At 29.9% G+C, this 15,061-nt stretch overlaps 1 protein-coding gene across 1 annotated transcript in view; it reads right to left on the bottom strand.

Annotated features, from left to right (window-relative positions):
- The window catches only part of LOC143193811 (odorant receptor 49b), a 9,828-nt gene extending 570 nt beyond the window's left edge, over nt 1-9,258 (bottom strand). Inside the window, exons 1-3 of the mRNA XM_076400214.1 lie at nt 8,482-9,258; nt 5,265-5,364; nt 5,112-5,210 (exon numbers count right to left, since the gene is read on the bottom strand). Coding sequence (XP_076256329.1) covers nt 5,112-5,210; nt 5,265-5,364; nt 8,482-9,236 — 954 coding nt within the window. The 5' untranslated portion in view covers nt 9,237-9,258. The remainder of the gene's footprint in view (nt 1-5,111; nt 5,211-5,264; nt 5,365-8,481) is intronic.
- Between the last annotated feature and the right edge of the window lie 5,803 nt (nt 9,259-15,061).

The following is a 15,061-nucleotide window of genomic DNA, read 5'->3' as shown; positions in this document are numbered from 1 at the left end:
TCGTCTAGTTTATAGGCATTGCAGAGGTGCAGGAAAATATTACCTACCATTAATTCTGAAAAGGTAGTTATTTGGGAAAGTTTTGTACTTACTACACCTGAATGATTAGTTGATAACGAAGAATAATCTGTCAAAATATCAAAGAAGACAAAAGCAGATGTAATAAGAAATAAAAGAAAATAGTTGAAAAGTATATATATATATATATATATATATATATATATATATATATATATATATACTTTAAAAAACGACAAAATATTAACATCATTGAGTTTTTAGATAATTGAGTCTTGATTTCATTAAATACGGTGGTGATTTTTTAGTGCGTAAACCATTTTTCAATTAAATATATTAATCTTGCCTTTATTTGGAAATATGTTCTATTGCAAGTTTTATTGTATTGTGTTTAATTAGTAAATAATAGTGCGAAAAGTATAAAGGAATGTATCTACAAATTACAAAATTTTATTTATATATAATACATTTGCATTATCCAAATATGTGGTAGTTTAGTAAATGTTTATAGCATAGTCAAGTTTTGTTATTTTATATCCTTTAATTTATAATTAAAAATTTAATATTATGGTATATTTTTCTTTTTACCTCCTATAAAATGTTTTGTAGATTAATGTCATCTTACTGTTTTCTAAAAGTCTATATATATATTCTCTTTCTAGGTCTTTTTATATATATACTATATATATATATATATATATATATATATATATATATATATATATATATATTATATATATAGTATATATATATATATATATATATATATATATATATATATATATATATATATAGTATATATATATATATATATATATATATATATATATATATTATATATAGTATATATATATATATATATATATATATATATATATATATATTATATATATATATATACTATATATAATATATATATACTTTACTGTTTACTAAACTACTTACTGTTTGTTGTTACTGTTTTCTAAAAGTCTATATATATATTCTCTTTCTAGGTCTTTTTATATATATACTATATATATATATATATATATATATATATATATATATTATATATAGTATATATATATATATATATATATATATATATATATTATATATAGTATATATATATATATATATATATATATATTATATATAGTATATATATATATATATATATATATATATATATATATATATATATATATATATATACTTTAAAAAACGACAAAATATTAACATCATTGAGTTTTTAGATAATTGAGTCTTGATTTCATTAAATACGGTGGTGATTTTTTAGTGCGTAAGCCATTTTTCAATTAAATATATTAATCTTGCCTTTATTTGGAAATATGTTCTATTGCAAGTTTTATTGTATTGTGTTTAATTAGTAAATAATAGTGCGAAAAGTATAAAGGAATGTATCTACAAATTACAAAATTTTATTTATATATAATACATTTGCATTATCCAAATATGTGGAAGTTTAGTAAATGTTTATAGCATAGTTAAGTTTTGTTATTTTATATCCTTTAATTTATAATTAAAAATTTAATATTATGGTGTATTTTTCTTTTTACCTCCTATAAAATGTTTTGTAGATTAATGTCATCTTACTGTTTTCTAAAAGTCTATATATATATTCTCTTTCTAGGTCTTTTTATATATATACTATATATATATATATATATATATATATATATATATATATATATATATTATATATAGTATATATATATATATATATATATATATATATATATATTATATATAGTATATATATATATATATATATATATATATATATATATATATATTATATATAGTATATATATATATATATATATATATATATATATATATATTATATATATATATATACTATATATAATATATATATACTTTACTGTTTACTAAACTACTTACTGTTTGTTGTTACTGTTTTCTAAAAGTCTATATATATATTCTCTTTCTAGGTCTTTTTATATATATACTATATATATATATATATATATATATATATATATATATATATATATATATTATATATAGTATATATATATATATATATATATATATATATATATATTATATATAGTATATATATATATATATATATATATATATATATATATATATATATAAGAAGAAGAAGTTTGGTTATAATTAATACAGTGTTACCCACGATGTTCCAAGCAATAATGAGAATATTCAAATATTTCTAACAGTGGGGATGCGCCAGTGCAGTATATTCAGTCTACCGGACTACGATGATTTTTAATGTATCCTCGCTTTACTCTGCGCTTGTCGCGGGAAATTTCGTCATTGCACATCACAATATTAGATTTGAGTAGTCAATCCTCCACCGCCCGTAACCCGAATTTACTACATAATCCAAGATTTATGCTGGTCCGTGTGCATATAAAAATCAGTGCACTTGTAGCTCGTGGATGTAATAATCTGTGCCGAAATGGGAATTTTGATAAAATGTAAACGATGTAAACAATAATCCATCGGACCATACCACATTTTTTCAACCATCAAATATTCAGGTTATATGATGTTCTTTTCTTGCTTAGTATTGGCTTTTGTTATAAAGGGATTCTCAATCGAAGTCCCTTCATGAATGTTAACTTTGTGTTGTTGAAACAGTGTTACTGGAGTGAGTGCTGAGTTCTGATGTTATTTTATCATGGTAGTTTAATTTGTCAGTATATAGTCGGTCTTTGTCAGTTAACTTTGGGTTTCGCCTATTATTCCGCTGTACTAGCGATAATTTACCATGTTTTGTGTATATTGTCATTACAGTGGTTACTGTCGCTCGTGAAACGTTAAATAATTCACTTTATAGCACAGATGCTTCCGCTAACCAATCACCAACGATTTGCCCTCTTTCGATACCGTACATCGTACGTAATACATTCACCAATCGTTTCTTTCAACAGAATAATACGTATAACATACACTGCGATCTAGTCTGCAAGACTTGACATGTTATTGGGCAATACATATGCGTCGAAATAGTTACACAGAAGCGACATGCAATAATATATATTCTCTATTCAAAACATTTGTGACGCACGTCATCAAAATGTACCTATCGAAAGTTGTAAATTCGTTTTACAGTCAGGCAATATTTTCCTTCCCATTTTATTCTATTTAAAAAGAGATAAAATGCTGTTGGACAAGTTTGAACATGTAACAGAATGAGCCCGCAAAAGTTGTCCGTGAACGGGTGATCAATCAGCTGTATCAGAGTTGAAATAGTCGAAATATATAGAAACAGTAAGTAATTTTTTTCAATCGAAACATAATTTAATATAATTATTTCTGAGAAAATTGTTAGTGTGGAAAGTATCCATAAAAAGCCAAAATATATGCAGCTATTTGAGGGATATAGAACATTCCTTCATACACTGTTGGGTAATATAAGATTTAAGTGGTGTAAATATAACTCACGAAGGGATTTCATGGAAATTCCAGATATTGCTTTTAAAAGAATACAAATTTGGTACAATGGGTCATTCATGGCAAGATAATAAATATAGTGTAAAGACAACAAAAGTTAATGGAAAAAGGTAAACGTTGGAATAACTATTGATTAGGTTTTTTTTGGCATAACATTTATTAATAATTCATTGCAGATCTATAGTTCTTCATGCTGGAAAAAGGAATAGTTTTACTCCTGGTGCAGAATTAGTGTTTTCCTCTAAGTCCAAGGGTGCCTAGCATGGAGAAATGAACCATAACTTTTTTGCAGTAGTTTGAAAATCAGGTTTTAAAGAACTTGGAGGAGCTATCAGTTATTGTTATGTACAATGCACGATATCATCGTACATTGGTGGACAAGATCTCAATAAGTACGTCAACAAAGGCTGCAATTTAAGAATGGTTTAATGTACATCAAATAAGTTTCGAAGAAACCACGTTAAAAAGTGAACAATTTCAAATTGTTCCTCGGTAAATATAAACGAAATATTTAATTGAATTTTATGTAATTTACTTTTTTAGAAATCAGCTTGAGAAAAGATACATGGTAGATCAGATGGCTGAACGTTATGGCCACAAAGTATTTTGTGTTCGTCCCTAGCACTGCAAATTTAATCCAATTGATATTGCAAATAATTATTACAATAGATATTCCGGTCGAGGTGGATATTCAAAACAGAACTGTCTGGATGTATGCAAAAAGGCATTGTCGAAAATAAGACCTTCACTTTGGATGAGCTCGATCAGACACATTGAAGAAGAAATTGACAAATTGTAGAATCATGAGTAAGTTTTTGATAGATTGAAAATAATCATGATGTTATTCATTGCTCACAATTACAAGTACAGGAAATGAATGAAGAACCAACTAATATTCAGTATACAATTAAAGTACTTTAACTTTGTAGGAAATTATATATGATATAATATATGAGTGGAGTGTGAAAGCTTTAGCATTAAGGAGGATGCAGTTATTAAATGTAGTTTTATCAAGAAAGATGTATGCAGATAGTAACAGGACAAACTAAACATAAATATAGTAATATCATAATGACTTTACAAGGACACATTGCATCGAAAGAAACAAGAACTAAGCGTAACACATAAATATCCTCTCTAATGAAAGTAAAATACATTACTCAGACATACAATTGTTAATTAAGTGGATTAGGCCTTCGGGGGATACCACTACATAAAAAATCACGCCTAGAACTCTACCTTTACTAGTATGGAAAAAAGTTCAATGTAAATATAATGAAACAACTCTAACCTATAAATTATTGTGGTTGTATAATTAATTATAGTTTTAAGTTCTTCCATAATATAGGCATTAGATGTACTATAATTTTATTATAAATTATAATACATAACATTTTTGTTTAATTATTTTATTTAGATTAGAATTTTGTTATATGTCAAAGACAAAGGGTACTAAAACTCAGAGTTAATGCGGTAACATTGCGACGTTTTGACAGGTCACGTGGGTACACTGCTGCTTTGAATTGAATATACTATATTGCATTTTGTTCATGTTATATGTATTTCATATTATGTTAGCTAACCCCTGTATATATTTATTCATTAAATCTATGTTTAATTTGATTATTAGACTACCAAATTACCTCTAATTTGACTTCATTCGAGACCCACGCCAATGCAAACACTTGCAACAATTGAAGACTTAATAAAAGTATGGCGTAGAACAGATACACTGATTTTACCTAGAGAAAAATGTTAATTAGATTTATGGCACCAATTTATGTTAATTAGCTTACCGTTACTAAATAAAATAGTACAGATGCAACGTTTGCTGAATTTAAGAGAAAATCGATAAATACCACATATCTTACCGATTTATTCAAGTTATCTACAAATCTGAAAAAAAGAGTTGAAATATCTTTCTTTATAACATCTTTCTGTGTTAAATTGTCTTAAAATTTATTATTAAAGGTTCGTTTCTAGTTACTAGTTTTGATCATCTAGGAAATATTTAATTTCCAGAGAAATGAAGAACTTTTCTGAGTGAAGTTTTTAAGACTGACTAGTATTACTCGGTTAAGTAATGTGGTCGCGACAGAAAGAAGTAATAGAGGCAATAGATAATTACGAAAAATCTTATATTAATAATCGACCCAATTACATAAATTCAAATCCATTTGATTGTAAAAATCCTCTAATGAAGCGGTACCTTCTTTGCCACAATATGCATGCATGTATAGCGACCGCTACGACCTGTTACGCAATAACAAGGCAATTAGTGATTATACACAAATAAGTAAATACTAAATATACATGCTACATTGGTGGCTAAATAGAACTAAACAGACTATTGCACGGAAATAACACAGCAGGAACTCATGGAACACCATTTGGTCGACATTTCTATAAGAATATGGATGGGGATACTTAGACCCTAATAGTACAGAACAACACTGCATGGACATGCGTGTACCACTTAAGCCGTAATATGTAAAATTGAAAACTTGTAGGTACATGTTGTAGGTAAACTACAGAGAATCTTCCAGACGAAACACCTACTAACCTGAAGTGGTATATATGGAAATTTTCAAATTTTCCCAAATAAGGATGGATTCATTTTCCCCCAGGCAGTCATTGATTCACTGTTATTGGTCATTAATTCTGAGGTGCAAGTATATGGGTACAACAGGTTTAACAAAAGTTCAAACACAGATACGTTCCGTAACAGCTTGATTTTGAGAGGACCGTCGAGTCCGACCTTTGGAGCTACAACCATGTTACCAACTATTAGTGTTATGTAGTTATGGTTTAACAAGTGAACATTAAGACGATCAAAATGAAGAGCTCTTATAAGACCTCTTCAAGTTTCTTTCAGGTTATGGTATCCTTTTGTACTCCATCATTCTCATGGCCCTTTTTAACATCCATCCAATGTACGGAAGTCTCCACTATCTACTTGTGCTCCACTACACAGTTGTCCATCTCTCATTCAAATAAAATCATAAAAATAATAATCATAGTATCATAAATACTCTTCTCATAACAGGAAGTCCTATATAACATAAGATGTATTTCTTCTAAGCGGACGCATTAAGTATTTTCCTTCCACTTTACAATACTCCAAAATTGGAGTATTGTAGAGAGAATGCTACAACCCGTTAGCCAATCAGACATTCACCAGCATGGAACCGGATATTGGTAATATGCATGGAGTGGTAGAGTGTATAAAAGGCCAGCATGACTATGTATCTGTTTCTTTTTTTTGCTATTTCCGTTTTCCTTATTCTCTATTGTGCACATGGTGGGATCAACAAGATGTAGTAGATGATTAGATCAATAGATGCTCGTTGACGTCTATTCACTCAGTGTTCCCACCATATATTGCGCTCTCTGATTAGCACTTGTTGTTAAGTAAATAAGTTGTTAATTAATCTATGCTATACAATTTTATCAACTGAAAAATTATTAAAATACATGAAAATATATAATAATAAATTGGTATATTAGTATTTGGTTTAAAATATGATAAGTAAAGTATTGTCTCTACCGTTGTTTCGACAAATTGTCACTTCTTTCCGTTAAAATAAAACGATTTAAAGGTAAATTAAAAAATTGTTAAATTCATTTATCAATTGCATATATTAGTTCTCATTTAACTCCTATAGCCTAGAGTCTTCATATACGTTCTGCAATGTTAATTATATTTGATTTATTTGTAGTATTTAAACTAAAAAGCAACAATATACAAATAGAAATCATAGTGCGATTATATAACAGGTGGCAAAAGTCCTGCTACCATTTTGACTCCGTGTCATCTTGGTTGTGTGACTCAGTTTCGCTTTAACCGTTGTGCTGTGTAGATATCCAAATTTTATTATGGATAAATATACGCCACAAGAACGAGCAGAAATAGTGACAATATTTGTTGAAAATAGTCGTTGCATTATTGCCACTCAGCGGAAATTGCGTCAAAAATATCTTGATCGTCCAAAGCCTCACAAAATCACAATCTATCGAAACTGTACGACAGCCGATAGGCCTCGTTCTGGAAGACAACGGACGTCTCGTAACACTAAAAAAGTACTTCTCGTGTGCGATAGTGTTGCAGAGTTTCCCAGTTACATATTTCTGCACTCAGTTTAAGGCGAATTTTGAAAACTGATTTGAAAATGTTCTCGTACAAAATCCGATTAGTCCAAAAATTGTTACATAAGTACAGTAAGACAATTCTAAGGTGTCTGGTGAAATTTAAGATTTTTGGTCTAAACTGATAATGAGCGATGAAACCCATTTTTTTCCCAGTGACCATGTCAATAAACAAAACAGTCAGGTTTTGGGAAACACAGAATTCCCAATTAATTTATGAAAGATCATTATATCCACTAAAAACAACTGTATGGTGTGGTATTCATGCTGGAATAATCATTGGTCCCTATATTTTTGAAAATGACCAAGGTGTTGCTGTTACTGTTAGTGCTGAACAGTATCAAGATGTGATTTGAATTTTTTTTGTGCCTGAAATGGAAGAGCAAGGATTAAAGGACCTGTGGTTTCAGCAAGATGAGGCCACAGCACACCCAGCTCGTTCAACAATTCTATTATTTAATGACGATTTTCCACGAAGACTAATTTCGCGAAGTTGCGATTTAGCATGGCCAGCCAGATCTCCGGATTTAATAACACTTATGGTATAACAGACTTATTTTTATGGTTTTTTTTAAATCAAAAGTTTATGTGAATAAGCCCAAAGACAATATTCCTTAAAATGAGCCGAAATCGCGGTCAGCATTTAGCCGATATAATTTTCCAATCATAACGAAAAAAATCTATAAAGGCCAAATAAACATTTTATGAAAACCAGGCTTACTTATTTTTCTTTGAACAAATTTATAGATAATCGAAATGGTAGCGGGACTTTTGTTCCACGTTGTATAAAACGGGCTATGCATAATCAATACGACGTGAATTTAAATCAAAATGGATTTAAAGACAAAAATAGTGTTCTGTACTTACTCTATTGATTTTTGATGTTGTTTAATTATAACCTTTAGGGTTGCTTGAATATCAGTACCATATATGCCGACGAAAGTATGGAATTTCTTAATACGTAAAGACAATGTCGACAATTGCAAAGCGGAAAATATTATTAACGTGTACATAGTTATCAAACACATTATATTCAATACTCCTCCTATTGTTGCGGTATATAAATTATAAAATAGAACGACGACAATGTACTTTTTCATGTCGAAAGGAACGTACAGTTCATACATGAAGCCAGCTTCATTCAAGTCCCATTCAGCTACACCAACTTCCCATAATTTTGCAAGATGAATTATCACAAACGAACTTATGGTAAAAAATGTTGCAATAATAACGCCAATATTTAGATACCTATTATTTTTCAGAATTTTTCGGTAAAACATCTTCACTTCCGCATCGTCTGACGATTTTAAATCAGCTTCGAATTCCAAAAGCGATAAGAACATTTGCGGGACTTTATTTTTCAGGTAGATTATCAGCTTGAAGGAGAGCAAGATTATTGTCACCACTAGAGATCCACTGCTGGATACTCTTCCAGCCGCCTTATGGTACAAAATTAATCTTACCCATTCAATTGTTAACGATAGGGTGATGGAAAATACAAAAATAATCAGAATATACTTGTGAATCATGTACAGTCTCTTTCTAACGGGATTTTCTATCAGTTCTGAAGGCCATATCCCTATTATTAACATGCATATCTTAGGAATAGAAACAAGACTCATGTTTCTATTGGCGTAAAATTTAATCAACACTAATAAACATTAATTGGGTTTTAATATCTCGACATGCATTATATAGTCTTTCTTTGTTGTCTATTATTCAATTAATTAAAGGTGTCAGACAGTGTGAATTGTCATTAAAATTGAAAATTATATGTTAAATACTGAAGTTAATATATATCTATACTAAACTTTCGCTAATAACAGTTTGACAATAAATAATTTCATAAATACTTCATATAGTCGTGAAATTAACCGATGTCTTAATGCTGAACGTATAATAATTACTGTATATAACTATTAATTATTAAGTTGTTGGAGACATTATAAGCAACCTTATAATTTTTGGATTAATAAAGGTACTGTTTGAAAAACAAGATGTCGTCGAAACCTCATATCGTATAATTGGACAACATTCAATAATACACACGCACGCACACATATTATAAGTATGAGATAATAAATAAAGTTATGATAAGGAAAAATATACCAATAAGATTGAAATCCAACTAGTTTGACGATTATGGTAAGAATATATTTTTTTTATTAATCTTTTGGAACCTCAACAACCTGCCCGTGGCAATAAGTATTATTGTTTGATTTCTGTTATATAATATAACCATCCTAACATGTAGAAGATCACTTCAGTAAGTGATCTGCTGTACAACTTATAATCTAAATCTTATTCGAGATACTATTCTAACTTCTTTTAAAGTCCATCCTAACTTACTCTAATGACTATTCTAACTTATTCTAGAAATTATTAAATTTCACTGTGTCTATTAACCAGTTCGTATGGTAGTTTGCGTTTGAGCCTACGCACTTCACTATCATCGCGCACATTTAACTGTTTGGCGAGTGCATTAGGGTGCACTAATATTCTTTTAGAGTACTTCGCACTAGTACCTCAAATCACACTCGTTATAGGTTTTATGTCGATATCGCGTTGAAGCAGTTTGGACACGTAATATGGGGCATCGACGATGACTCTTCTGGAATCTGTGGAGGATATCTATGTTAGATTTGCTAGTACTACCCCACAGTTCAGTACCATAGGTCCAGATGGGCTTAAGTATTGACTTATACAGCAAAACCTTGTTATCTAATGATACTTTAGATTTACGCCCCATTAGCCAATACATTTGGTTTAGTTTAAGCCCAAGCTGTTTGTGTTTTGTCACTATGTGTTTCTTCCAAGTCACACGTCGATCAAAATGTATTCCCAAATATTTAACGCTGTCTGCTTGCGGAAATTCATGATTATTCAATTTTATTGAGGGACATGTTCTTCTGCAAAGGGTGAATGTCATATGGATAGATTTTGTCTCATTTACTTTGATACGCCACGTTTTCAAAAAAAATTGAATTTATTAAGATGGAGTTGGAGGTTTTTTGTGGCTGATATTGGATCCTCGTGTGATGATAAAACCACTGTACCGTCAGCGTATGTTGCAATAGTAGTGTTTCGTGAGGTGGGTAGGTCAGCTGTATACGTAAGATATAACAATAGGCCGAGAACAATGCCCTGCGGAACACCCGAATATATGGGCTGTAGGTCAGTGTATTCATCACCCTGTTGTACAATAAAATGTCTGTCTGTTACGATTTCAGCAATTGAAAGTGCGTATGGGGCAAAAGCTTTTTCAATTCAACGTGCAGTCCAGTGTGCCACACCTTGTTGAAGGCCTGAAAAATATCGAGAAATGCAGCGGAGCAATATTTTTTATCGTTTAAGTTTTTGTTAATTTTTTTGACTACTCTATGTATTTGTTCTATTGTTTCGTGTTTATTACGGAAGCCAAACTGATGGTCTGGAATAATACTTCTCTCCTCTGCGATTAATTTTAATCTCTTAATGTATAGTTTTTCGAAAACTTTTGAGATGACTGGTAAAAGTCTTATAGAACGATAAGAGGAAGCATCTTCTGATTTTTTTCCAGCTTCCAGAATCATAGTAAATTGAGCCACTTTCCAACTGCTAGGAAAATAGTTAAATCTTAGCATGGCATTAAATATGCATGTTATTAATTTGATGGACTGAGAGCTCTTTCAAGATTCTTCAGTAATTAGGTCAAAACCAGGAGCTTTTTTATCATTGATTTCATTAAGTATTGTTTGTTTTATTTCCTTAACAGTAAATTTCTTATGTGGCAGATCCATTTGAAACGGAGTGTTAAGAAAGTAAATTATATTATTTTCTTCTCTTGCGGGTATTTCAGATGGGTACGGATTAAATACGGTTTTTAAGTGTTTAGAGAAAACTTCCGCTTTATCTTTATCATTCCTAGCCCAGATATTGTTGTCAATTTTAATGGGTGGATTATGTTGTTAAGGTTTTTAATCTATTTTGTTACTTTACATAGAGAATATTCCGTTGCATCAGTTGGCATGGTAAGAATATATCATAAAACATTTATGTTTACACAACTTTAGTATTCTATTTATATATTTCTGAAGAGATTTCAAATCTTTACAATTCTGCTATAACCACAAAATCATCAATAATTTTCAGAATATATATTCAGTACCAAGGGCCTATAGTAAGTATATATGTGAAAATTTCATTGGATGGACAGACATATTAAAACCATAAATTAAAAATATTACCTATATTTAATGGCATAAGATGTTTAATGGAGTCATCAAGTAATTCATGAGTCAGTGATGAAGACAAGTATTATATAGAGAGGTAAAAGTAAAAGTATTAATAATATGATTACTACTTTGAAATTGAAATCTTTTTTAACAGTTTTGAAATTATTTTAGAAAAATTTAAAAGAACTATCAGAAAAGGGTAATAAAACTATTAACATTTAATACTATGCTACGAATTAATTACTTCCCTAGTATCTGGAAAGTAGCTAAAATATTAATGATTCTTAAACCAGGAAAAATATCAGAAGATGTGACCTCCTACCGATCTATAAGTTTATTAACGATAATCTCGAAAGTTTTCGAGAAATTATACATAGAAAGCTAAACTATATATTAGAAAAAAGAAAAATTATTCCAGAACAACAGTTTGGCTTTCGCAATAAGCATGGGACAATAGAAAAAGTGCATAGATTAGTAAACAAAATAAACGCAGATCTAAATGCCAAAAGATATTGTTCGGCTGCTTTTCTAGACATATCTCAGGCTTTTGACAAAGTATGGCACACGGGCTTGCAGGTTAAACTAAGGAGACTTCTCCCTCATCCGGACTATCAGTTACTAAAATCGTATCTCACTGATAGACATTTCATTGTAAATCAAGGCGATGAACATACCGAATTAAATCCCATATATTCAGGAGTCCCGCAAGGTAGTGTACTGGATCCAGTACTGTATCTTCTGTATAGGGCTGATCTGCCCACCACAAAAATAACTACTGTGGCAACATATGCAGACGATACATGAAGATCCAGTCACAGCATCAATAAACCTACAAACCCACCTGGAGCAAATACAATTATGGTTGAAGACATGACGCATTAAAGCCAATGAAACAAAATCCACGCATATAACGTTTACCCTGCATAGAAGAACATGTCCACCAGTGAATATCAATCATCGTCAACTCCCCCAAGTAGATCATGTTAAATATCTTGGTATGCACTTAGATCGACGCCTAACCTGGAAGAAGTACATACTCTCTAAACGAAACAACGGGGTCTAAAATTATATAAATGTATTGGCTCATCGGGCCCAAATCCAAGTTATGATTAGATAACAAGGTATTGCTGTATGAGTCCTTACTCAAGCCCATTTGGGCATATGGAATCCAACTATGGGGTACCGCTAGCAAATCTAATATATGCATCATTCAACGGTTCCAAAATAAGGTGTTGCGTGCCTTTGTTAATGATCCGTACTGTATTTCAAATAAAGTGATACAACACGATATTCCTCTAGAACCTATAACGAGTGTAATTCAACGTGTTTGTGTGAAGTACTTCCAAAGAGTGTCAGTGAATCCCAATATACTCGCTAATCAGCTAAATATGCGACGTTATAGTGAAGTGCGTAGACTAAAACGTTTAACACCACCTGATCTGATTACTGGACATATGTAGACTTTAGAATAAGCTTTAGAATAAGACTAATTAATTAAGATAATATTTTATACAGAAGATTGCTTAATGAAATGATTTTCTACATGCCGTGTATATATAATATAGACATAAGAAATACTTATTGCCAATTGTGGACTCACGAAGAGTAATAAAAAAAAATTTGCTAGAAAGATAGGAGAAAGTTGTAGAAAATGGCGGAAAATGTTTTGACGAAAATATATTGTACCGATTTTTCTAAATACATATTTAAAGCAGAATATATTGCGTACTTTTTTCTTTATATTCAGATTTCTTGGCAAATGGAAACATCAAAAACGTTATGGAAGTTTATTTTCCAGTATTAACTTTACAAATAACTTGATTGTCTCTTTCATCCCTCAACATATCTAAAAAGTGACAAATTCTATCTTCTTCCATCCAACTGAATTTGAGCGATAGCCTCAATTATGTTGACCTTAAGGGTATCCGTCGATTACAGCTTATTGACATGAACATAAGACTTTGTAAAAATCTCACAAGAAAAATTCAGAATCAGGTCAATCTCGGTGCAAAATTTCCTACTGGAACCATATATGTATATCGTGTGGTGAAGCTCGTGTCGTTTAGCATCGTTCCACATATAGCAATTATATATCAAAACTTAAAAACGTAAGCTTCGTCGCTAAATACATTTTTTAATAAAATAGAAAATTATAAATACTTAATGCCAAATTAGTGTATTTAGTTAATTACAATTTTAAAAATACAATTGAAACGGAAAGCTCTAGCTATCTAGCTCTCAACTGACATATAAAGATCTCTTATAATTTCTGGCAATTCTTATTCAGTAAAGTGCAGTGAAGGAATTGTGACTTTACCAAAATATTGTATATTAATATTTAGAATAAGACTAATTAATTAAGATAATATTTTATACAGAAGATTGCTTAATGAAGTGATTTTCTACATGCCATGTATATATAATATAGACATAAGAAATACTTATTGCCAATAGGGCAGATGTGGACTCACGAAGAGTAATAAAAAAAATTTAGACGCTAATATAAGGGCTAATAGCTTGTAAAATAATAAACTAAAAAATAAACTTGTTAACAAGTACTTTGGATCATAATATATGTTTGAAGAAGTGGAATAACATACTGATAGCACAATGATATGATAACTGATGTCAAAAAAAATAACATAGGTTAGTTACTAAAATAACTGTATTTAATAAGTTTTTACCCTATATTTTAGGTAGAAAGTAGATACTCAAGAATATGTGGTGTTATTCGTCCTTAACAGTATTATTGTTTAGAATGAGGGCGGTTCTTCCACTAAGAATTGCTCCCGGTCATTCTTTAATCTGCAAAAATTAGCTGCAGTCTGTAACTGAAATTGACTTCCCTGGAGATAATGTAAGGCAAAGAGGTAGTGAATCCCGGCATAATTATGGTAATGATTTACTAGAATTATTGTAGGTGGTATCATCAAATGGTGATATTTTTCATAGAGTATTGCAGTTTATTCTTTCTAATTTTTTTAAAATTATTTATTAAATCTCCATTTGTTATTTTCATTTTATCATTCTTTATTTATTATTCTGTATATCTTATTTTCTATTTATTAAATAATAATATAATAATAATAAAATAATTCATTATAATAATTTATCTTTACATTAATTTTTAAATTAAGGAAAATTAAAGATAATAGTTTTATGGTTTCAACTGTAAGGTATAAATTATAACTATTATCTTATTTAACAGGCCAATTGAAAAGCCTCCGGCCTGA

Source organism: Rhynchophorus ferrugineus, unplaced genomic scaffold (assembly GCF_030347505.1).
Source record: "Rhynchophorus ferrugineus isolate W39M unplaced genomic scaffold, kcgeb_rfMv2 rfM1, whole genome shotgun sequence".
Lineage (NCBI taxonomy): Eukaryota > Metazoa > Arthropoda > Insecta > Coleoptera > Curculionidae > Rhynchophorus > Rhynchophorus ferrugineus.
The sequence above is the reverse complement of the archived record's forward strand: the minus strand, read 5'-3'. Positions and strand labels throughout refer to the sequence as shown.